This window comes from Coenobita brevimanus, chromosome 103, assembly GCF_032717465.1.
Source record: "Coenobita brevimanus isolate Jiangsu-jjx chromosome 103, ASM3271746v2, whole genome shotgun sequence".
NCBI lineage: Eukaryota > Metazoa > Arthropoda > Malacostraca > Decapoda > Coenobitidae > Coenobita > Coenobita brevimanus.
The window spans coordinates 35,769,195-35,794,972 of NC_137056.1; the positions used below are offsets into that span (position 1 = coordinate 35,769,195).

General features: G+C 51.1%; 1 protein-coding gene across 2 annotated transcripts in view; it reads left to right on the forward strand.

The window, feature by feature from the left end:
* Nucleotides 1-19,589: 19,589 nt before the first annotated feature.
* Rpn3 (regulatory particle non-ATPase 3) overlaps nucleotides 19,590-25,778 on the forward strand; it is an 82,146-nt gene continuing 75,957 nt past the window's right edge. For both annotated transcript variants that reach the window (XM_080284979.1, XM_080284980.1), the window contains exon 1: nucleotides 19,590-19,741. In XM_080284979.1, the coding sequence (XP_080141105.1) occupies nucleotides 19,633-19,741 (109 nt within the window). In that variant the 5' untranslated portion in view covers nucleotides 19,590-19,632. The remainder of the gene's footprint in view (nucleotides 19,742-25,778) is intronic.

The window sequence follows — 25,778 nt, forward strand, 5'->3', positions numbered from 1 at the left end:
ATTTTTGCCTAAGGTTACTCGGACTCTTATACTGGACGATTCGAACGAAGACCAACTCGACTAAAACCCATTTCACATTAGTAAGTTATCAGTACTGTGATGCTTAAATTCTGTTCTGCCTGGCTGACAGCCCAAATAATGCTGACCTCCCCCACCCCCCCAAAAAAGGGTAACTCTCTTTCAACCCCGTTATCTCAAACACATTCCATTTTATTTTTCTCTTCCAAGTTTCCCAAGATTACTATTACGAGGTTCTCAGTGGTTTTCATCACATTTTTATAATGTAATCGCACGGCGAGTAATGTAGAGCATTACTGCACATACATAATTTTCAGAGTCTATAGACCGTTACTGAGTGCAGTAGGACGCAAATTTTATTTTTCCCCGAATGTCCTCCTCCAAGAGTATTTGGGGCTTGACTATTTAGTTACATTGAAAGCAAGACTAACCTGTCGCCCTTCCACTTTATAGTATAATATACATCTCTCATTCCACTCACCTGGTTTACTCATCTAGTTGGCTACTCTTTTACACTTAGTTAGGATGTGAGAGGAAAACATGGGTAGCACAAATCTGCAGATACGCCAGTCAAATGGGACAGCAAAATAAATCAAATATCGATGAAAAGACTGAGTTGTGTACCTTAAGCAGAGTAAAATAATACTAACAGGGTGTATTAATGGGAAATTCTGTTAGTATTGCAGTAAACAGAGAAATTTCAACGCAGGGTACATAGGTGTTATGCTAGGTGATTAGGCTAGGGGGCGGCTTCCCGTCCCTAGAACGCCTAGAGTGCAGCTGGGTTCCCTCTCTAGACCGGAGCTTAAGCAAACAAGAGAGGGCAGGACATAAAAACACAGGGCAACATCTTACACGTATATTGACAAATTCAACTGCTGTGGAACAGATAGACAATCTGTAGGCTGGTATTAGTGGGTAGAGTATCGCACAGGACACCAGTTGTCACAGCAGGAAGTCTGGTCGGGGAAGGATCGGCCACCGTACGTCCTTCTGCTGTTACCCCCTGCAGCACCGTGGCATCGGCCACCCCCCGTGTCGGGGAAGAGTCGGCCACTGTACGCCCTTCTGCTGCAGCCGTACCTGGAACCAGGCCCGCGGTGGCAGCCACTTACGCTCTGGGTTGGATGTGTCGGCCACTGTATGCATGTCGGCTGGTACTCCAGAGGGAGGTGGAACCGAGACATCGGCCAATGTCTATGTCGGGGAAGGGTCAGCCACCATACGCCCTTCATCCGTGTTATGCTGAGTGTTTTTAGGCCGACTCCTCGTACTAAAAACACTAGCGACTGAGCGGGGTCCTCTTTCCGGACCGGAAGTAAAGCACCAACAAAGGAACAGGACATAAAAACTAGGCAGTCCACCTTTAACACATCTATTACCTTAATTCTAACACCGTTACAATATTACATAGAATGATATTCTGGACAGGGGATACAGATATACAAAGTTACGTTAAGATAGCACGGGATATTTAACATACACTGTAATTACACTTTACAATGGGTTGGGGTTCTATAAGTGGATGTGACTGTCTTTCATCATAGCCCAAAAGGTCTTAGTTCACTGGCACAAGAGGAATATATAGGTTTAATGGTCCAGGGGAGGAATATTACTATAAAAGGACAGGGGGAGCAGATCACTACAATTGACTTGTTGGGCTCAGCGCGGGGACACTCGCCCGCGCGTAAACTGGCAAGGGGGAACTCCTCTATTCTGGGCTGGGGGAACAACACTAGATTCACGGGTCCAGAATTATAGTCTTTAATAAAGGGCAAGTAATCACGGGCACTTATAAGTGGGATCCCTCTTATTCACACTGTCACTGTATCACTGTCCCTGTTTCACTTTCTCGGATATAGGAGGGGATGTCACTGATCTTGCCCGTTTTTCTGGGGCGATATCACTCTGTCACTTTAAGGGGACCTCCGGGGGCTCTACCCGTGGCGGGAATCACCGTACCCGCTGGGGGGAGACTCGACCCGGGTCCGATCCACTGAGGCGTTGCAGGGAGACCCTCTTGCCTGGGGTCTAGACCTGATGTAGACCCTCCTCTCTGGTCTCGTCGTCGTGGTGCAGGGAGGCCCGTCTATGTGGGGCCTCGACCTGGTGTGGTGGCCCTCGGGACTGGAGCCAAACAGGTGGAGAAGTCGTGTCTGGCGTCGGAGGCTCTGGGGCAGGAGGACAGCGTTGGTAGGCTGCTGGGCTCGCCTGGGGGTCCGGGGACTGTGGAGTCTGTCAGGGGACGCGCCGTCAGGTGTGGGCTGCGGCCTCGTCTCCTGCTGGTGCCTGGGGGAGACAAGAATCTCCCGGGAGTGGGAGGTAGGTCCCGACTGGGACTTGGTCTTTGCTCGGGGGACACCTTCGGGGCAACTCTCCCGGGTGGTGTCCAGCTACTCCTGCAGGAGTTGGCTGAAGATAGAGGACACATGGAGGCCGTGTTCTCTCTCTTACACAGGGAGGGTAGCACAGAGGCGACTCTCTCTCTTGTCTCCAACACAGCCGTGGCGCCAGGTCGATCGGCCCTGGGACCCACTTTTGGCTTTATACAAGGGGCTCTTACCCTTGGGGTGGCTAGGGGTGTTGGCCCCTTATAGCTCACTATTGGGCCTCCTGCCCTGTTTGTTATAGAGGGTATTTCTCCCTCACAGTTCACTAAAGGACCTCCTGTCCTGGTAGTGGCAGAGGGTATTTCTCCCTCGTGGCTCACTGTGGCAGAGGGTACTGGCCCCTCGTGGCTTACCAGAGTTGTGGCAGAGGGTGGTGTTCCCTCGTGGCTCACTGTGGCAGAGGGTACTAGCCCCTCGTGGCTCACCAGAGTTGTGGCAGAGGGTGTTGTTCCCTCGTGGCTCACTGTGGCAGAGGTGCGAACACCTCGTGGCTCACCAAGGGACCTCCTGCCCTTCTGGGGTGAAGCTGTGGTCGTCACCACAATACCACTAGGGACTGATTTTATATCAGTCCCACCCCACTTTTGTCGATGGTCAACCCGCCATTGAAGTTGTTGCGGATCTAAGCTCACCTGGCGTTGGGGCAGTTGCGAGGAGAAGGGGCACAGGTCAGTGGTGGTTGGGTGACCCTTTTGCCCTGGGTCATTAATCTCCCCGTTATCTCCTCCTCGGGTGGTGGAGTGGTGGTGGCCTGGTGGTGGTGTGGGGGGTGGCGGGGCTGAAGGTCAGGCAGCGGGCATTTTAATCCGCCTCCTCCTTTGGGAGCAGCATCGCTGCATTGGCCACCGTCCGTGCCAGGGAATGGTGGGCCATTGTACACCCTTCTGCTGCTCCCTTTAGGGCCTGTGAAACCACAACATCGGCCACTGTCCATGTCGGGGAAGGGTCGGCCACCATACGCCCTTCATCCACAGTCTCTAGGGCTTCCCTGTCGGAGGTAGTCTCTGGCACAGCCTGCCCTCCACCCAGAGGCCGCACGGGATGTTCTCCCCACTCTCTCCACAGGTGTGGTTCCGAGAAGGAGCTGCAGTTCGAGGAGTGGTGGCAGGGCCCGATTGCCGAGGAGGGGATCCACGCCCTTCAGATCACCCTCGGCCGGCTCCCGGGCCTGTTGGATGCCTCCCGGAAGGGACGCCACAGCCAACCCCTGATGGCACCCCAGCAGCGTGGTGACCACAGTCCCCCGCCTCCCAGGGATGTCTCCCGGACCCCAGGGCGGGACCTCCGGGCTCCTTCTGATGACAGCCCTTCATCCAGAGCAAGAGGCATCAGGAGCGACTCCTGACCCTGTTTGGCCCCAGTCCCGAGGGTCACTCCCCAGATTGAGGCTCCGCCAGGAGGAAGCCTCCCTGCACCCCTGACCAGGACCGTGCCCGGGCCTCAACGCCCCGAGCAGTAGTCCCGTGCCTCCTACGAGAAGGCACACCCGTGGGCCCACCCTCTACACCCGGCCGCCACCTTGCCTAACGACCCAGGTGTCGGCCACCCAAGAGACTCTGTAGTGTCATCCTAGTGTCTGCCAAGAAAATGAGATAGACCATGCTCACACTGTGTTAGAACTGACAGCAGTGAACAGTGGGAGCAAATAATGACTGTAACTATGAACAGTGAACTCCGACATACCGTGTGTTACTTGAGTCTAGAAACAGAGATTTATACACAAGGACTGTGGAGAGAAAGACTATAAGTGAACTATATCTCCAAGCTTCATGTATTATTTGTATGTGTTCCAGATGGAGGGTAATCTCACTATATGTACAGTATATGTATGTTGTGAGTACTGCCACTAATAAGCCCGCCACTGTGCCTGTGCCCTATTTTTGTATACCATTGTATGTATATTGTAAAAGAGTTGAATTAATGCAATACATGTGTTAAGGTAGCCTGCCGAGTTTTTATGCCCTGTTCCTCTGTTAAGGTGTTCTAGTTCTGGTCTCGAAAGAGGACCCTGCTCAGTAGCTGGTGACTTTAGGGCAGGGGTTCCCAACCTTGGGTAAATTACCCCAAGTGGGGTAATTTGGTCTTTTGTGAAGGGTAATGGGGGAGGTAACAAAAAAAAAAAAATTCTAAAAATCATACCAGTTATGATAGACTTTCAGACCTATACTAAAATTCAGAGATGAATGTTTAAAGTCATGTTTATTTGGTATCAGTGTTAATAATAAAAATAAATTACTCCTTGCAATAACTCTCTTGGTTTTAGCCTAACCTTTAATTAAGTCCTACATTCAAACTAAAATCTAGGCATCAAAATGTTAAGCAGCTAAAATGCAATTGTGGAAACATAAGCAATGAGGGGTAATGAGTGAAGGGAGGTGTGGAAAATGGGGTAATGGGTAAATAAAGGTTGGGAACCCCTGCTTTAGGGCGAGAGGTTGACCTAAGAACACCTAGCATAACGGTGTTACTGACTGCACAAGGAAGGGGAGTAGTTCATGACACTATGTTACCGGCACCGTTACAGGGGGTGAGGTGTCACTGTCTGTATTTTCACTGCTTGCTATCACTGAGGTGCCTGTTCTTTTACACTTATTGTTTTATGTTCTTACATGGCCTCACTGTACACTTATAGCTTGATTTCACTGAGGCGCCTGTTTGCACTCACTAGTCTATGTCCTTTCTTGGCCTCACTGTACACTTATATCACGTTACACTCACTCTCGTGCCGGCCTCACTGTTCACTGATAATTCACTGTCTTCAGGTCCACTTTGTTTCACTGGGGGAAGGGGAGGTCCAGGGCTCACAACTCTCGGCCTGGGGCAGGTGGAGGCCCTTTGGGAGTCCCTTCGTCTCGAGGCCACGGGACCACTCTCAGGGGCATCGTCTCTCAGCTGAGGCTCAGGCTGGGTGTGGCGATAGACCCCTCGCTGTCGGGGCTGGAGACTGGGGTCTGGCCATCAGGACTGGGGCCAAACAGGCGTTGGAGGCGCTCTCTCAGGCGCTGGGTGGAGGACGTGCATCGCCTTCGTCGGGGTGGGGAGTGGGCCTACTCGGGGATCCAGGGGACGTCCTCAGAGGGGTGCTGGCTGCGGTCTTCTGCTGGAGGTGCCGCCATCAGGGCTGGGCTGTGTCGTTGTCCCCTGCTGGAGTCCATCAGGTGGGCGCCCTTTTCCTCTGGATGGAGGGAGAACAACTCCAGGGACAGTACGGCCTCCACCGATCCTCAGGGCAGTGGTCCTCCTCCCGAGGTTGCCTCGATCTGTGCTCCTGCCGGAGGGCAGAACTGAGCACAGCTCACCGTCTCGTTGTGGAGTCACAGGGGGCGAGAGACTCTGGCGTTTCTCCCCGGCACAGCTACAGGCCATCACTGGGTTCCCTTGGGCAACAGATGGAGGGTGGCTACAGGCCGTCCCTTCACTGTCAGCGCAGCTACAGGCCGTCGCCGGGAGCTGACTCCCTGATGGGAACACAGGCGAAGTGAGGCTACCAGCCGTCACCTGCCTGTTGGTGCAGCTACAGGCCGTCACCAAAGTCCTACAAGGAGGGCAATGTGCAGGAGAGGAGTAGCTACAGGTCGTCTCCTCTCTATGGGCGCGGTTACAGGCTGTCGCCGGTGTCATGCCCTCCGAGGCAACTACAAAAAGAGAGGGGACGTACCAGTCTCTCCCCAGCGTGGCTACAGGCCGTCGCTGGTTTCTGTAGGGGGGTGTGAGCAGCACTGGGCAGCGCAGCTACAGGCAGTCTCCTAATTAGTGACCCAGCTACAGGCCATGGCCTTTTTTTGGGTGTTGCTACGGGCTGTCACTGGTGCATGGATACAGGCCATGGCCTTTGTTTCAAAGTAGCTACAGTCCGTCTCTTTTGTCTCTGAGTGGCTACAGGCCGTCTCAGGTAATGCACGGTTACTGGCCGTCACTTTGGTGCTGCTTGGAACTGTTAGGCTAGTTCCACCCCGTTCTTGTCGGTGGTCAGCTCGCCCGGAAGGTGGTATACTTTGACTAAGGTGGTGGCGGAGGGCGAGTTCCGGGGAATAGGGGCGTGCCGCACAGGTGAACTTATGTCTATATTGCCCGGGCGTGTTCCGCACGCCGTCTAGTCCTCCGTGTCCTCCTCATGGGGATGTGGTGGTGACCTGAGCCGCCACAGCCAGCATTTTAAGAGGAAAGGTGAATTAATAGTCTGTGGTTAGGTATGAGTCTAGTCAGGAAACTGATTAAGAAGAGGGCCTAGAAAAGAATGTAAGGCTGACTTAAAAGACCAAACTGAACTCAGAGCAACAATATCATCAGGTAAAGTGAAATACCCACGTGGCGGGGTGAACCCGACACCACCACCCCAAGAGGAGAGTACAAGGGGGTGACACCCACTCCACGAGGAGATGATGGAGAGGTTGCTTTCCCTGATGCGCCGTCCAGGCAGGAACGACATATCTCCCACGTGACCCGACGCCCCTCTTTCCTGGAGCCAGACCACCCGGCATTGTACAGTAAAAGTACACTACACTTCAGCGGAGGGAACACACTCCAGAATCGGGGTGGGACTTGCAGTGGCAAGGTCCCAAACCCTCAGACGCCGAGTCCACCGGATAAGCCCAGTCCACTGCCAAGAAAGAGGACTCAGGAGGAACCTCGAGGTTTGTTACACCCTAGGGGAGCAGCGGCACAGTAGAACCCATCGGGTATACTGTGGGTGTAGTGACCGCTGGTTCTCCACGCTCTGCCACCCACCTTCGGGAGTCGGCACGTCCACCAGACAACCTTCGCTGGTACTCCCCAGGAGGTAGACTCCACCGGAAATACCACTCGGGACTGACCACTGGTTGTCCCCCAAGGCTGCCCCAACCTCGATGGACAGAGGACAGACTCCATCAGAGCTGTGGCTTAGGCCAGGAGTGCCCACTGGGCCTCCCCTCCCCGACATTCCCAGGATAGGCATCCCAGTCCCTATGGCAGAAGAGCAGACTTTACCGGAGCTGTGGCTGTCGCTGGGAGTGCCCACCAGGCACCTTCTTCCAGTTGCCAGGGTCTGTGGCCCCTGGAGGAGACCCCTCAGACTCCCCCTCCATCCCTGTCCCCATTAGGAGTGCAGGCAGTGTCCACTGGGGCTGCCTGGCGGAGGGAGTGTCCCCCAGACCTCCTATGCACACCCTGGACCGGAGTTTCGGCAGGGCTTGTCAGGCCTGCCAAGTAGGAGAGCAGGCCCTCGGCTGCTCTCCCTCTGTGAGTCCCAGAGCTCCGACAGAGGGTAATGCCTCTTGCTCTGCCCACCCCTCCTGTGGCAGAGCGAGGTACCCCTCTCCCTCCCTCTCTCCCTGAGAGGGTGGGATCTGCTCCCCTCCAGGTGCCTCACCAGAGACCAGACCGGGCAAGATGTCCCCAAGGCCAGGTGTCTTTTCCCTGCAGCCCCATCCTCCCCAGGCGCTGTCGGAGTCTGCCTGAATGAGAGGCCGCAGTCCATCCCTGACTGCCTCCTGCCACAGATGAGGCCACAGCCCCCGGAGTCAGCGGGCCTCCCCCAACGCCTGCCGTAGCTGTCAGACCTCCCCCGGCACAGGCAGCTGCAATTCTCCCCTGACAGTCACTCCTGCCGGATGAGACCGCGGCCCAGCCAGGGCACTGCCCTCGCTGCAGCTGGCCCTTGGCCCGGGCCTCCCCAGGTCTGACCCCCCAGGACCCCGACAACAACTAAGGGCTAGTGGCGCGCTTCCTGGCCCTCTTTGGCCCTAGCCCTGAGAGCCCCGCATCACCCAGGGCCTCTACAGTAAGGGGGCCGCCCACCACACCACCCACCAACTCCTGTGGAACTCGTGGCAACCCCACAGGTGATCTACCCCTGGACTACACTTCAGACGGCCCACCCCCAACACCCGGCTACCTCCGGTGTAGGGCCTCTTGCCACCCGTGACCCAAGCCCTTCTCTCTGCCAGTGCCGTGAGTAAGAAACTCTTAAGTTGTTTGTCCCCTAGTAAGCGTGAGCCCCTATCCCAGTGGACCAACCCCTTTTCCCCCTCGCCCTCAGTGCACCCCCCTTGTGCCCCCTCCCCCAGTGTTACCTCCCCGTGTGGAACTGTGAACTCCTGTACCAATAACCTTATGCGCGGAGTGCGTGGTGCCAGGTCATGTGTTGCCTCCAAGTGTGACTACCCCCCCCCCCAGTGTTGCATACGGACAGACAGCATCAGTGCCGTCTCCTTCCCCCCCCCCTTGTGTTGTCCTTGCTGAAGCGAATCACAAGTGATGTACCCCCAGTTACCTGTCTCATAAGAAATTCTATATCACCGCCCCCCTTCAGCCCCTCATGCGCGGATAGATTGTAAGTGCTATATTCTCTCGTCCCCTGTAACGCGCACGTAGCATAAGGATAGCTAGGATATCGTCTGTGTCACGCGGGTGCATATGACTAGCATAGGAGGCCGTTTATGATACACGACTCTATATATAAGGATTTGAATATACACTATCGTCTGTGTCACGCGTTTGGGTATGTTGAGATATACTTGACTGTCTTTGTCATATGCCTGGAACCTAGCGCACCTGGTGTATTGTTTGAACCATATATATGACACTGTGTGGGAATTATTTTATGTAAAGAAAGGTAGAATACTGTGTAAAGGTCAAACTCGCTGAACTAGGTGGAAATATTTATTGTAAGAGCTAGCCTTCTGAGATTATCTGGTTATTGTATGTCCCATAATTTTGATCACAGGTTGTGTGTGTAATTGCCTATTGTTAATATATAAGTGTACCTTTTGACCAGTTGTATTTGGACTTTCCTTCCTTGCCTGTGACTGAGCCGGTCGAGAACAAAGAATCCAAGGTTGCACCGTACCTGAACCCGAGAAGTCGGGACACAGAATACGCTGCATAATATAAAGAATTCCACAGACTGACACACCTAATCGAGAAGAACCTCCTGCAAGCCTCTAAACAGCTATGGGGAGCGAAGAATTTTAAATCTATGCCCTCGCGTGCCCAATGGAGATGCCAAAGTAAAAATTTCAGCAGGGTGAATACTACATTCATGATGAAATCTTTTTCCAATATTTTATCAAATCTGCGTGTAATAAACGCCCCTGTACAGAGTATAAATCAAGAATCCTAAGTCGTTCACCATAAGGAAGTTCGGTTAGTCCTTCTATATGACGAGTCCAAGATCTTTGTACTGATTCCAGTAAACGAAGATCTCCCATAAAGCCAGTGTTACACACACAAAAGAGGCATATTCCAACAAAGGTCTAATATGTGTTTTCTACAAGGTAAGCATAAAGTCCTGTGATCTACATAATGTAGTCTACATCTTAGAAAATTGGCAGACAACCCAGAAGCTTTGTAAACAATAAACCTAATATGGAGATGGAATCTGAGGGAGGAGTCCACCAAAACACCAAGATCCTTGTGAGAGTCGACCAAGGATATTGCATAACCCTGGAGATGGTATTCAGATAAAGTACCAATGTGCTGCCACGCCACAGTACCACGTTGAAACCTCAGGGTCACACACTTGTCCCTATTAAGATCGAGACCCCATGAATCGGCAACTGTGCAGATATTAATTGTCATTCTGACAAGAAGTAGTACCTAAAGCCAATGACAAGAGTGAAGACGGACAGTAGGCTTCCTTAGGTAAATCTTGAGATCGTTAGCAAAAATTTTACAATTACTCAAAACAGAGGATGGCAAATGATTGACATATACTGTATTAAGAAGAGTAATGGCCCCAAAACAGAACCCTGGGGCACTCCACTTTTAACCTCATTAGAACTACTATTGACACCCGAGACAGACACATACATTGTCCTTCCCCGTAGAAAAGAGCCTACGCAGTTCAACAAGGCATCTACAGTGTCAATACTTTGGAGTTTTTGGATCAAAATAGAGTAACTTACCATGTCAAAAGCTTTAGAGAAATCAAATAAGATCACATCTACCACATATCCAACATCCAACCCAGAAGTAACAAAGTCATAAGTCAACAATAGCTGATCGTCAACTATTCTTCCTCGTCTAAAGCCAAATTGATCAACGGAAAGTATGCCATTTTGTTCAAGATATTGTAAATATGTTCGGCCACAATTTTCTCTGTTATGCTGGGTGTTTTTAGGTCCGCTTTCCATCCTAGAAACACCTGGCGTGTAGTTGGTTCCTTTTCTAGACCTGGGCTAGAACACAAACATAAGAGGAACAGGGCATATAAACTCCGAGCAACAACCTACACGTGTATTCACTAATTCTAAATGACAAGAACGGCAGACAAATCTCACAATATTTATGTTACATCAATCCTTGGACTGCTGATCAGTTTGAGCGTATCGTGCAGGATACGAGAGACACAATCGGTATTATATCAGGGTGAGTGCGTGTGGGGATAGTTCACTGTCTCTAACTTAGTGCCGTATGCTGGGGGGGGGGGGTTTAGATCTAGATATTCCCCCGCAAATGGGCTCTCGCTTTGGTGGCTCCCGGTTCTGTGGGAGCTCCTTGATTCACTGTTAAACACTCGTTCTAAGAGTCTTACCGAGTGTGAGTCTGGTCACTGGGGGTGGGTGGGAGTGGGAGAACTAAGTTGCACGGTAGGTTGGCACAATCACAAGGGGGGGGGGGGAGAGAGATCACAGATGACTTGTCACTATTGCACTGAATAGGAGTTCTCACGTCTTTCCACTTGGCACTGTACTGCATTATAAGTCAGTTATTCACACACACACACACACCTGAGTCACTTAGTCCCGGGCAAGAGTGAGGGTCGTCTCCTTCGGGTTGGGCATGGTGAGGGGCCCCTCATATTGGGGGCGGTGGACCGAGGTCTGGCCCACAGGACATGGGCCAAACAGCTTCTCCAGGCATTCCCGTATACGCCTGGTAGGACAGCGACGTCATTTGGGGTGGGAACTGGGGAGGCCTCGTCCCGGGGTGCTGAGGACGCTGTCAGGATCCTGGAGACTGTGGTCCCCTTCCTGGTGTCCCGTCGTCAGGTCAGGGCTGAGACGTTGTTCCGGGGAGGGGACCGTCAGGGGCAGGTTGTATTCGGGCACCTGTTGCAAGGAGAACAGCCCCAGGGATAATACAGGGCCTCGTCACCAGTCCACGATCAGGTCACTCTCCGTCAGGGGGCTGCAACATTCGACTTTGCTACAGCTGTAGGGGGAGAGTCGTTGTGAAGTCACAGGGGACGAGGTGCTTTGGTAGCTACCCTCCCTGGCGCGCCAGAAGGCCGTCACCCACGCCCCTTGAGCAATAGGAGGAGGGTGGCTGGAGGCCATCCCAACCATGTCGGGGTGGCAGGAGGCCATCACCGGGGCCAGACTTCCTGACGGGACTGCAGACAGGGTACGGCTGGAGGCCGTCGCCTGAGTACCATATGAAGGGCGACGTGTGGGCGTGAAGCGGCTGGAAGCCGTCTCCCGTTTGCAGGCGCGGCAGGAGGCCTTCACCGGTGTCATGCCCTCCATGTCTCCTACAACTGGAAAGGGAACGTACCCTTCTTCCCACGTGTGCAGCTGGAGGCCAACACAGGCCCTGCAGGTGGAGTGTGTGGTCCAGGTGGAGCGGCTGGAGGCCGACTGCTGGTGATAGCAGCTGGAGGCTGTCTCTTGGTGGCTGTATGAAGCGTAAGGCTCAGCTCCACCCCGATCCTGATGCAGGCCGGGCTGGTGAGAGGGTAACGCGCCCAGGCTGAGGTGTTCGGGTCAGGCCGGGTCAGGGGAGTATACATAGGGGCGCGCGGCTACTAGGGACTTGCACCCATAGAGCATGGACGTCCCACTTGCTCCGACTAACCCTCCATTGTCACCTCCTGGGGGTGTCGTGTTGCTGCTGGATGTTGTCATTTCACCACCGTCAGGGTGGGAAAAATCACGTCCCTGTGCTTGGAGGTAGTACGTTTTAGTGGTGTTGGTGTCGTGAGCCGGCATCAGGTGTAGCAGTAGGGTGGTCCAGTGCTTGATCATTCTGTCTTCATTTCTGTGTGGGGCGCAGGTGAGGAAGAGAGTGGATGGTTGGGCAGCCGTTTGGAGGAGCTTGAGTAGGTGATGTGGCCTGTGCACGTGGTGCTTCTCCCCGAATGCTGGTGCCCAGGTAGCACGCCTTACTTTCATGGTTAGGTGTTGTCGTCTTGTTAGAAGCCTCGGCTGAATGCTGGTGAGTGGGAGGTGGTGGTGGTTTTATGCTGGGGTGTCGCACATAGGTTCTCCCTGGGGATAGAGGCAGTAGAAGGTTGAGCTTGATGTATCATGAGGGTGATAGGAGTTGTGTTAGGAGTGGGAGAACTGGGGGTGGTTGGATGTTGTGGCATAGGTGAGGATGGAGGGTGGGGGGATGGAGTGGTGGTGTATCTGGTGCTAGGGCGTGAAATGCAGTCTGAGCGGGTGACTGTGGTTCTGAGGGTGGGTGTGGGCAGAGATGCAGACGTGTGATTTCGAGTTGCTTTGGTCAGGCGTGGTGAGGTGTGGGGGGGGGGTGGATGGGTGGGGGAGTTTGGGATGATGGTGCAGGGGGAGCAGTGGTAGGGGGCGGTGTGTGTGTGTAGTTAAGGGCGTCGTGATCTTGGGTGGTGTGGGTGTACTTGTGGGGGTTGGAGGGCAGGGGGTGGGTGAGGCGGTGGGGGGGGTTTGCGGTGCTGGTGAGGGTGGCAGTGAGGTGTGATGCAGCATGATCGAGGGAGACGTCGGTGATGAGGAGGAGGGGGAGGAGGGGAGAGAGGAGGAGGGGGTGACATAGCAATGGTATGAATCGGGAGGTGGGGGCCTGGGGTGGCACGGGAAGGTGGGGGTGTTGGGGCGGGTGAGGTGAATGAGGGAAGAGGCGGGGGCACGGAAGGGGCAGACATGACGGTTTCTGTAGGTGCGGGAAGTGTGATTGTAGTCTATGGTCACCTAGTAGGGGTTGGGAACGTGCGTGATGGTGTAGGGGCCCATGAAGCGTGGGGCAAGCTTGTGGGGAACTGGTAGTTTCGCCACCATCACAGTGTCGCCTGGCTTGTAGGGGTTGGAGGGGGCAGCATCACGTTGGAGCTCTAGGTTGCATTGGAGGTGGTGGAGTCGCCTCTTGAAGACGCGGGAGGGGTGGAGGGTGGCTGTAGGTGTTGTCATAGGGGAAGGAGAGGCACTTCCCCAAGCACACGTTTGTGTAGGAAGATGCCGTCTTCCCTGGGGCAGGAGTTCATACCCCATTGAACAATTTTAACATGGGCTGGCCAGTCTTCATTTTTCGTTTCCTCGATTTGGGCCCGCACTTGATTCATAAGGGTATAGCAGCTCCTTTCAGAAATTCCGTTTCCTTGCAGCCAATACGGGGAGGAGTGGGAGAGGCGATAGCCGAATAGGTCAGCTAGCTCCTTCCAGATGGCGCTGGTGTATTTGGGGATGTTGTCAGAATGCAGGGCCTGAGGGATTCCGAAATAGGGAAAGACATGGTGGACTAGGGCGACGGCCACGGCGTGGTGTTCCTTGGCTGGGCATGCGATGAGGAACTTGGAGCAGGTATCGATAAAGGTGATGAAATATCATAGCCCGCCTTAGGTGGCAAGGGCCCTACTATGTCCATGGACGGCAACTGACAGGGTTTGTGGACAGTAATGGTCCCTGAAGGGCCGGAGGTGCGGGTTTTGTTCTTGCCCAGTGCACACACCCGACAGGATTGGGTGATCTGCTTGGCCAGTTGGGAGGGGTTGGAGGTCCAATAAATAATGTTGAAAATTTGGAGGACCCTTTTCGTCCCGAGGTGGATCCCGTTGTCTGAGTGGATCATGGCGTCTAGGGCGGTGTCGGGGGCGAGGACGTGTGCCCTGACGAGGTGAACAAATGGTCACCCTGTTGTTGGAGTTTGGTGAACATATGGGGTGGGATCCAAGGGGGCCAGTCTTTGTTGTGCCACAGGGCGAGGAGTTCCAATCCGGGTGGGAGTGCATGGATGGGGAGATGGGAGAACGTATCGGCATTAGTGTGGAGTTTGCCGGGGTGGTAGGAAATCTCATAGCTGAATTCCTCTAAGGTCTCCCTCCATCTGACGAGCTGGGTGTTGTGAGTGTCAGACTGGCGGAGCCATTGAAGTGGCTGGGGGTCAGTGATATTCATGACGTGAGTCCTGGAAAGATAGGCCCGGAAATGCTCCAGAGCCCAGACAATGCCCAGGCACTCCCGTTTGGTGGGGGCATAATTCCGCTTCGCCTGATTTAGAGTGCGGCTGGCACAGGCAGTGATGTGCTGTCGCCCTTCTTGCACGTGTGCGAGGACGGCGCCGATGGCTGTCAGAGAAACATCTGTATAAAGCCGGAAGGGTAGGGTGTAGTTGGGGAAGGTGACGATCAGAGTGGTGGTGAGCTTGTGCTTCAGTTCCTGAAACATTTCTTGTTGTTTGTTGGTCCAGGTAAAAGGATCCCCTTTTCGTGTCAAGTCGTGGGGAGGTTTGGTGATATCGGTGTATCCCTTAACGAAATGTCAGTAATACGAAGTAAGGCCTAAGAAGGCCCAGACTTCTTGGATGTCCCGGGGTAGGGGAATATTGGCAATGGCACACAATTTGTCTGGATCGGGTGCAATTCCATCTCGTGAGATTACGTGCCCCAGGAAGGAGACGGTCCAGGCGGCCAGGATGCACTTGGAGGGGCGTAGCTTCAGGCCGGCCTGATGGATACGTTGGAAAGACCCTCCTGAGGCGTTGGAGGTGATCAGCCCGTGTCTTGCTGAAAATAATGACGTCGTCCAAGTACGCCAGACAAATTTCCCAGGTAAGGCCACTGTGGACAGACTCCATCAACCGGAAGAAGGTGGCGGGGGCATTACAGAGGCCGAAGGACAAGATGTTGAATTTATAGTGTTTTCCATTGCTGGTGGAAAACGTAGTCTTCTGTCTGTCCCCTGGGTGCACTGGGACTTGCCAATACCCTGATTGGAGGTCCAGTGTGGAGAACCAGGAGGCGCAGTACAGGGAGTCGAGGGAATTGTCGATCCTGGGAAGTGGGGTGGCATCTTTGATGGTCACATCGTTGAGGCGGCGGTAATCCATGCAGAATTGCATGGTGCCGTCCTTTTTCTTTATGAGGACGACAGGGAAGGACCAAAAGCTGGTGGAGGGTGAGATCATGCTGGCATCGAGCATTAGCTTGGACCTGCCAGTCTTCCTCCGCCCGTCGTTTCGGGTTTTTCCATTGGGATGGTTGGCGGATCGGTGGTCCTGTGGTGTGTATCTGATGCGTCAGGTAGGTGGTCTGGCTAATGTCGGAGGGACCTGATGCAAAGAGGTCCTGAAAGTCCAGGAGGTGGCGGAGAGTGTCAGTCTAGTGGGGTGAGAGGTGCTCGGGTAAGGGGGACAGGGGTGGGTGTAGAGGGGGTAATGGTGGGGCAAGGCTCTGTTTCTTCCATTTCTCCCACTATGAGCCCCTTTGGTAGTGTGAGTGGGGTCGTGGTGATATTGGCGATCTGAACTGCCGCAATGTGTGGGGGGGAGGAAGGTGGGGGACAGGAGACAGGCTGAAAGTGTTCCAGGCGGCAGGTCAGGGGAGAAGAGGACTGATGTTCCGGTAGGCCTTTTCAGTGGGAGCCAAGTTTCGTGATCTGAGGGAATCGTTGTGATGGAGGTAATGACAGCGAGGAAGGTGGGGGAGGGGAGAGGGGAAGGGGGAGGAGGGCCGGGGCACGGGTGCATGTGCATACTGATTCTGGAGGGTTGGAGGCACGGGTTGGGGAAGGGGGAGGAGGGGGGAGGGGGATGCAGGTGCAAACTAATTGTGGAGGATCGGGGACAGGGGCTGGCGACCTCCTGAACTGGAGTTGCCACTTGTGGCAATCTATGGTGGTTCATAGTTTTTGCAGGAGGTCCAGTCCCAGGTATCCGTCGTAGTTGCGACAGATGGAATCAGAGATAATAAACTTATGTTGAGTGGAGGTGTGCTGGTGGGTGTCAGTGCATAGGGCCCAGGTTTCCCCACGGATGGGCATGGAGCCATCCCCAGCGCCTACAAGATGAGTCGACATAGGGAAAAGTGGGCGGAAAGCCGACTTGTGACGGGAGTAAAAGTGGCTGTATGGGCAAGATCTGGCTGCTTCCATGTCGACCAACAGCCTCGCATTTACCCCATTCAGTCTAATCTTGTTGTAGATTGGGGGGCGGTGTTTGTGAGAAGTGGCCCCCGCCACCATGGGGAGGTGCAGGGGCGGGCCTAAAAATCCAGCTGCTGGGGAATTTCCTCTTCCTCTGGCTCCAGTTCCCCCAGGTTGGTGTTCTCAGCAGGTGAGGTGTTGTTCCCAGGGCCCTCATCCACCAGGGACGACACTTGGCGTCGGCCTGGGGTGCCTAGTTTCTGCCTGGCAACCTTGCGTTGCTCCCGTATGTTGTGGAGCGGGCGTTGGTGGCTACATGCGGAGAACTTCCGGGGGTTGACTGAGATGAAGTTTTGGCTCTCCTTCTGGCTGGGGCGTTTGCTCAGAGGGGTAAGCCCTACGTACATGGGATCCCGGCATGGGGCTGATGCGGGCCGTGGGTGGTTGGGGCTTGCCATGCAGTGCCGGTTTTTTGGTTGGGAACTTGCTAACTGCATTGATTTGTGGTGGGGCAGAGCAGGAGGTCAGGAGCCGTCGTATCAGCTGGCTGTCCCTGTCTAGATCTCCCATTGGGTCGTGTATGGTGAAATGCTCCTTGACCATGCTGGGGAGGACTCTGATCAGAGTATTGAAAGTATGTTGATCCCGGGTCTCTGTGTCTGCTTCCGGGTATGCAGCGGTGATGAGCCACCTTGCCCGGATCAGTCTGTTGTCCAGGCTGCTGTCGTACGTTAAACTGACCAATTGCGACAGTGCCACTATACTTTTCCCAAGGAGGGTGTGATAGCTTGTGTTACTATCTTTGTGAAATTTGTCCATGTTAATTCGGGGACGACTTTGGGCTCAATGCTGGCTGCTGCCTTGCCCAGCAGAGGCAGTGGTTTGATGATGGATAAATATGAATGGATGTCATACTGTTCCTGGCCGAACTTGGGTAATTGAACGTGTGGTATTGTTGCCATTTTGATACTTTCCCTGTTTTATTCTTCTTTTAATATTAATTCTGCCTGGGTCAAGAACCATTGCTGTCCACCAGTGCTATGCTGGTTGTTTTTAGGTTGGCTTCCCGTCCTAGAAACGCCTGGTGTGTAGTTGGGTCCTTTTCTGGACAGGGGCTAGAACACAAACATAAGAGGAACAGGGCATAAAAACTCCGGGCAACAACCTACACGTGCATTCACCAATTCTAAATTACAGGAATGGCAGACAATCTCACAATATTTATGTTACATCAATCCTTGGACTGCTGATCAGTTTGAGCGTATCGCGCAGGATACGACAGACACAATCGGAATTATTATATCAGGGTGAGTGCGTATGGGGATAGTTCACTGTCTCTAACTCAGTGCCGTATGCTAGGGGGTTAGGTTTACATCTAGATATTCCCCCGCACACAGTCCCTCGCTTTGGTGGCTCCCGGTATGTGGGAGTTCCTTGATTCACTGTTAAACACTCGTTCTAAGAGTCTTACTGAGTGTGAGTCTGGTCACTGGGGGTGGGTGGGGGGGAGAGCTAAGTTGCATGGTAGGCTGGCACAATCACAAGGCGGGGGGGTTAGAGAGATATCACAGATGGCATGTCACTATTGCACTGAATGGAAGTTCTCACGTCTTGCCACTTGGCACTGTACGGCATTATAAGTTATACTTATTCACATACACACACCTGGGTCACTTAGTCCTGGGCAAGGGTGAGGGTCGTCTCCTTCGGGTTGGGTGTGGTGCGGGGCCTCTTATGTTGGGGGCGGTGGACAGAGGTCCACAGGACATGGGCCAAACAGCTTCTCCAGGCGTTTCCATGTCGCCTGGTGGGAGAGCGACGTCATTTGGGATGGGAACTGGGGAGGCCTCGCCCCAGGGTGCTGGGGGTGCAATCGGGATCCCGGAGACTGCGGTCCCCTTCCTGGTGTCCCGTCGTCAGGGCAGGGCTACTGTGTTGTCCCGGGGAGGGTTCCATCAGGGGCAGGTCATCTTCAGGCACTGGTTGCAGGGAGAACAGCTCCGGGGATAATACAGGGCCTCGCCACCAGTCCACGATCAGGTCACTCTTCGTCTGGGGGCTGCCACACTCGACTCTGCTACACCTGTGGGAGAGATGTTGTGAAGTCACAGGGGGCAAGAGGCTTTGGTAGCTACTCTCCTTGGTGTGGCAGGGTCATTGCTGAGGTCCCTTGGGCAACTGGAGGAGGGTGGCTGGAGGCCGTCCCAACCTTGCCGGCGCAGCAGGAGGCCATCGCCGGTGCCCGACTTCCTGATGGGACCACAGACGAGGCATGGCTGGAGGCCATCGCCTGAGTTCCGTATGAATGGCGACGTTTGGGTGTGAAGCGGCTGGAGGTCATCGCCGGTGTCATGCCCTCCGTGTCTCCTACAGGTGGAAAGGGGACATACCCTTCTTCCCCTGCGTGCAGCTGGAGGCCATCACAGGCCTTACTGGTGGAGTGTGTGGTCCAGGTGGAGCGGCTGGAGGCCGTCTCAAGGGTGGAGCGGCTGAAGGCCGTCTGGTATGAGCGGCAGGAAGCCATCTCTAAGGTAGAGCGGCTGGAGGCCGTCTCCTGGTGACTGGTGTAAGCGGTGTGAGGCAGTCTCTGGGACGCTGTATGGAGCGTAAGGTTCAGCTCCACCCCAACCCTGACGTAAGCCGTTCGTTCGTTCGTTAGGCCGGGCTGGCGAGAGGGTTATGCGCCCAGGCTGAGGTATTCGGGTCGGGCCGGTTCCGGGGAGTAGGGGCGCGCAATACTAGGGACTTGCGCCCATATAGCACGGACGTCCCTCTCGCTCCGACTAACCCTCCGTTGTCGCCTCCTTGGGGTGTCGTGCTGCTGCTGGATGTCATTATATATATATATATATATATATAAAGGCTTCATAACGCCAAAGGCCCAAAGTGTGTGCGGGGGGGTTTGGGGGGGAACATGAGTGTGTAGGCATCTCTTTGGGGCGGTGATATTACTTTTACCTATGGGACGTTCTAAATGTTGGGAAATTAGGAAATCTGAGATGTTATGTACAGAATATCATCCTTAGGAAGCACAGAAAATGCCAAATAAGTAGTGATTTTGAAGGTTCGCCGGTATTACGTTGACTTCATAAGCAACGGTACGTCGAAGGTTTAACTGTGAGGTTTGTTGTCATTTCTACCGACTTGTTGGGGAACAGCGTCTGGGTGACACTAAAATATACGTTACTATGACCGTGGAAGCTATGGAAGTCGTTAATACTGACAAAGATAAAGATAAGGAGAAGGAAAAAGAAAATGAGGCAGAGAAGAAGGATCCAGATACACTTACACTGGAAGGTAAGGGAGTAGAGAATCTTGTGACTGGTGTGGTTGGTAAAATTGTCGTTTAAGCCCCAAACCTCACCTTTTTTTTTTTTTTTTTTTTTTTCATCCTACCCAACCAAACCAATCCAACCTAACCAATATGAGGCTGTGCTGTATCAACTGAAGAAACTGGTACTCAAAATTCTTGTCATTGGGAGAACTCTCCACTGGAGAACAGAAAAATAATGAATTTTTGTTAGGGGTTGAAACGATAATAGAACCCAAAAATGACAAGCTATTTGCTAAACTTGGCACACCAAAGTTTTTGTCAGAATTGAGATTGTTCGATTTTACAAGTGAAAAAAAAAAATCCAATAGGAGTACTGGTAAATTTTTACAAGTTGGCAGTACAACCCCCTCAGGGTGTGCAGTATATTTTTCTGGCAGTTTCTGATGAGATTTGAGTGATTTTGACTTGCATTTTTGTTGGAAATGCTTCATTTTGCCTCATTTCCAATTATGGTCTCTGGTTGAGGAGGTGAAATGAAGCATTTTCGACATAAAGTAAAAAATCACTGGTCATCAAAAAGCACCAGAAAAAAGTGCTACACAACCGGTTAAACTAACCAAAGAGACCTAACCTAACCTAACCTAACGGAGAGAAAATGAAGGTTAAATTCACTCCAATCGCATCAAAAACCACTAGAAAAATTTACTGCACAACTGGTTAACCTAACCTAACCAACATAAAACGAAGTAAAAAATTACTCAAATTGCATAAAAAACCACCAGAAAAATATACTGCGCAACTGGTTAACCAAACCATACAGACCTAAACTGACCAAACCTAACCTAACATGCTGCAGTGGAATGCTTACCTTAGAGAGACAGTGGTCCAGGTTGTGCAGTACGGTATATTTTTCTGGTGGTTTTTATGCAATTTGAGTGATTTTTGCCTTCATTTTCTATTGAAAATGCTTCATTTCACCACCTCATCCAGTCAAATTTCATGATTGGAAAAGGGGCAAAATGAAGCATTTCCAAAAAAAATGACGGTCAAATCTCATCAAAAAGTAGCAGAAAAAATATGTTGTGTTTTCTCAATAACCCAATGGCTCCATCCGGTTCCAAGTGGAAACACTTAATAACGCATAAATAAGCAATGTTACACCCAGTGCTCAGGTCACATCCTTCTTTGTCGGAAGCCATAGCAAAAAGAATTTGAATTTTACACTCAGAAGGAATCAAAGACCGCGCTTCAAATTGATTGGTAGAATACCCGGTACCATCATGTGACATAACGTATGCCTGTGAGTGGGTGAAGCAGATGCATGTGCAGTCGAGGAAAGGAGAAACACACGTTTGAATGCACGTATTTTTTTACATGAACTGGCCAAGTCAAGATCAGCGGTATGGTTTATGGGGGAAATTTAATTAAATTCATTATATCTGTAAATATCAATTTCTGAATGGGGTTATGGGGGTTCATTAACATTCTTAGGTAATATACAGTAATCTCTCCACTATTCAATGTAATAGAGCCAAAGGCATGTCCAGAAAGTAGGCCCCCTGGCTCCTGGACTGGTACTTAATGACTCCTAACTTTGAAAGCCACTTAAATTTATCCCTACTGAACATGCATAGCACTTATTTAAACCTATTTAAGACCCTATTCACACCAGTACTGGACATAAAGCATGAAATAAATGAAAAGGAACCAGAGAATGAGGAATTAGAAGTATGGAAAATACTTAGGCCTAGCAGTGTACAGGAGACTGTACTTACAGCATGTCTGTGGCCGCCTCCTCTAACTCTCTGAGGCTCTGGTAGGTTTGAAAATGCTCTTGAAGCATGTATAGTAATCCAGTGTTGTGCTACACTTAATTCTTTGCACTGTGAGTTTTAATTGTTTAACATTGCACATTCTTCTTAATTGCACCATGCCAGTTTCAACTGCCACTTTGCACTCCACACTTAATCCTTTGCACTCTAAATTCTAATTTCTTCTATCTATCTATCTATCTATACCCCGATGCCCTAATCCCGCAAAGGGTGGCCGCAGACAAAACACCTCCAAGTCGCTCTGTCACCCACCAGTTGACTACCCTCCCCCCAACTCACCCCCCCCTCCCTCATATACCTCTCAACTCCATCCCTCCACCTCATCCTCGGTCTACCTCTCCGTCTCCCTCCCTCCACCTCACCTACATACACCCTCTTAGTCAGTCTTCCATTCTCCATTCTCTTCACATGTCCAAACCACCTCAGTGTATTTCTCATAATCTTCTCAACCACATCCACATCCACCCCACAGCATTCCTTCACTTCTTCATTCGTCAACCTGTCACTCCACATGCTCCTCTCAAGTAACTCATTTCCACTGCTCTCACTCTTGACTTGTTCCCCTCTTGCAAGGTCCATGCCTCGTTTCCATACATCAGGGTAGGGATCACAATACTATCATGCAGTGACTTCTTAACTTCCATACTCACCTCCCTATTTCTCATCACTGCTTTCAGTGTACCAACAACCTTCCTTCCCTGCTGTACCCTTTCACGCACTTCATCCCCCAAAGTTCCATCCTTACTCATCACACTACCCAAGGTCTTGAATGCACTCACATTCTCCATATCCTCACCATCCAACCTCACTGCACACTCTGTGACTTCATTCCTCTCAAACACCATAACTTTACTTTTGTTTACATTAACTTTCAGATTCCTCCTCCTACACACTGTCCCAAATTCATTCACCAAACCTTGGAACTCCCATTCATCTTCACTCAACAGTACGGTACTGTATCATCAGCAAACAGCAACACCGGAAGCTTCCAAATCTCACCCTCATTCATTAGAGCCACCCCCACATCCACTGCCCTACCCTGCACCTCCTTTACAACCCCATCCATGTATATATTAAACAGCCATGGAGACATCACACAACCCTGTTTCAGTCCCACATTGAGATCAAAGAACTCACTCAGCTCACCATCCATTCGCACTGTAACCCTAGCTCCCTGTAAATTCCCATGTGGTCTAGTGGCGAGGTATTGCAGTTTATTCACTGTTTATTCATAAAAAACGAGCACGTGTGGCATCCACTGCGATGGACATCTTCCCTGAATGAAGGTTAGGCAGTACGGTAACTGGGGACAGGGTTGCCAGATCTGAACTCAGCCACATTACTAAACTCCTCAAGTTTCATTACCAAAATTTAACTTTTCATTACCAGACTCTTAAAGGAAGCATTTATTCTTCACTACTTTTATGTACAGTAAGCAACAATAATCGTGTCGTGAAATTTGGTGAAAACATAAGCTAACGGGCTAATTGTCTGGTACATTCCGCTGTCTGTCATACGGATGGTTCATAATGTTTCACGAGCTACATTTAATCTTCAGACAAAACCGTGACACGACTACTGTTGCTCACTGTACAAATGGAAATAATCACTATCCTTATAATCAGCAGCATGTAAGAGGAGCGAATGATGAGGTGAAAGAGAGAGAGATTGTCCAGGTGCTTGAGGGTGCGAAAGTGGATGTATGTGGAATAACTGAAACAAAATGGAGAGGAGACAGTGTGAGAGAATGGGAGTATGGATGGGGTATATGTGCAGGAGTAGGTGAGAATGAGAGGGCAAAGGAAGGAGTATGTATAGTTGTGAGTAAAAGATGGAAGAAGAGCATAAGACAGTATGGATCAGTTGGGTCAAGGATTGTGTGGGTAAATTTGAAAGTTGGAATACAAATGTGGGCGATTGTGTGTGTATGCGCCAACGCAAGATCATTCTAGATGAGTGAGAGAAGAGTTCTGGACAAATGTAGAAGTGTGCATGGAAAAGTTTGGAAGGAATGAGAGAGTGTTTTTGATCGGTGATATGAATGGTAAAGTTGGGAATGTGAAGGTGGATGGAATAGTTGGTGAGTGGGGTGTGCCTGCTGAGATAGATGAGAATGGGAGTGCGTTAGTGGACATTTGTGCTGGGAGGGGGTTGGTGATAGCCAATACCCTCTTCAAGCATAAAATGATCCACAGGTATACATGGCGAGTGATGAGAAGGGTGGGTGGTGATCTGAATGAAATGAAGGCAATGATTGATTATGTGTGTGTGAATGAAAGGATGCAAAGATGTGTAATGGATGCAAGAGCTTATAGAGGCTGGGGGAGTTGACTTTCTAACCACTACTTGGTGGTGGCAAGAATTAGGATTCAAGTAAGATGGAGGAATAGAAGAAGGGAAAGACGAGAGGAAGGAGTAGTTGCAAGGAGAGTGGAAAGGTTACAAGAGGATGAGAAAAAGGCAGAGTATAAGAGAGAAGTGGAGGAACGATTGGGCAAATATGAATTGGAGCAGATGGGAGACTTGGAAGGTGTGTGCAGGATATTTACAGAAGAAATATGTGCAGCATGTGATGTGCTGTGTGGAAGGAAGAGAAGACGGAGGGGGGTGCAAGGAACAGCGTGGTGGACTGAAGAGGTGAGACAGGCTGTGGCACAAAAGAAGAAAGCATACAATGAATGGATGAGAAATAGGGGCGTGGAAGAAGTTGAGAGGCGGAAGAGAGAGTTATATGTAGAAAGAAAGAGAGTGGATGAAGAGTTTGGAAGGAATTTGAGTGTAAAGTGGAGGGACTGTAAGAAAATGTACTGGAAAGAGGTGAAAAGAGTAAGACAGGGTGGAAGTGAAGTTAGCAGGGAAGTGAAAGATAAAAATGGTAGATTACTTGTGGAGAAGGGAGAAGAAGTGAGCAGATGGAGAGAACACTTTAAGGATTTGTTGAACATAGAGGATGGAAGTAATGCGAGTATAAGTGGCTGGGGAATGGCTGGGAGAAGGAGGGAGGTGAGAAGACAGGAAGAAATCAGTAGGATAGAAGTTGTAGAAACAATGAAGAAAGTTGAATTGGGGAAAGCCCCAGGAATTGATGGAGTGTGTGGTGAAATGCTGAAGCATGGGGGAGAGATAGTAGTAGAATGGATGTGGAAGATGTGCAGATTGGCCTGGGAGGAAGGTAGAGTTCCAGAGGATTGGAAGTCAGGTATAATTATTCCCTTGTACAAAGGAAAAGGGGAAAAAGAATGTGGTAATCATAGGGGCATTTGTCTTCTTAGTATAATAGGAAAAGTGTATGGTAGGATACTTATTGAGAGAGTTAGAGAAAGAACAGAGGAATTAGTTGGAGAAGAACAGGGAGGCTTTAGGAAGGGAAGAGGTTGTGTAGATCAGATATTCATTCTTAGATCTTTAGTGGAAAAGTTTCTAGAGAAGGGAAAGAAGTTGTATGCGGCTTTCATGGATTTGGAGAAAGCATATGACAGGGTGGATAGACAAGGATTGTGGAAAGTATTAAGAATATATGGAGTAGATGGGAAGTTGTTGAATGCTGTGTAGAGTACGTACGATGGTGCGAAGGCTGCAGTGCGTGTGGATGGTGAACTAAGTGAATTTTTCTCTTTGAAAGTTGGGTTGAAACAGGGATGTGTCATGTCTTCATGGTTGTTCAATCTGTACATGGATGGGATAATAAAAGAGGTACAAGGTAGGGTAGTGGATGTTGGAGTGGCCCTGGTGAGAGAGGATAGTGTTTGGAAACTCACAGTACAGTTGTTTGCAGATGATACTGTGTTGTTGAGCGAAGACGAGGGGGAGCTGCAAGGCTTGGTGGATGAGTTTGGGAGAGTGTGTAAGAAACGGAATCTAAAGGTGAATGTAGGGAAGAGTAAAGTGATGGTCTTTGAGAGAGGTGAAGTCAGTGAATGTACAGTGAGGTTGGATGGTGAGGAATTGGAAAATGTGAGTACGTTTAAGTACTTGGGTAGTGTGATGAGTAAGGATGGAGGTTTGTAGGATGAAGTGCTTGAAAGGGTACAGCAGGGAAGAAAGGTTGCTGGTTCTTTGAAAGCAGTTATAAGAAACAGGGAAGTGAGCATGGAAGTGAAAAAGTTACTACATGACAGTATTGTGATACCAACTCTAACGTATGGAAGTGAAGCTTGGACGTTGCTGGAAGGACACAAGTCAAGAGTGAGAGCAGTGGAAATGAGTTATTTAAGAGAAGCCTGTGGAG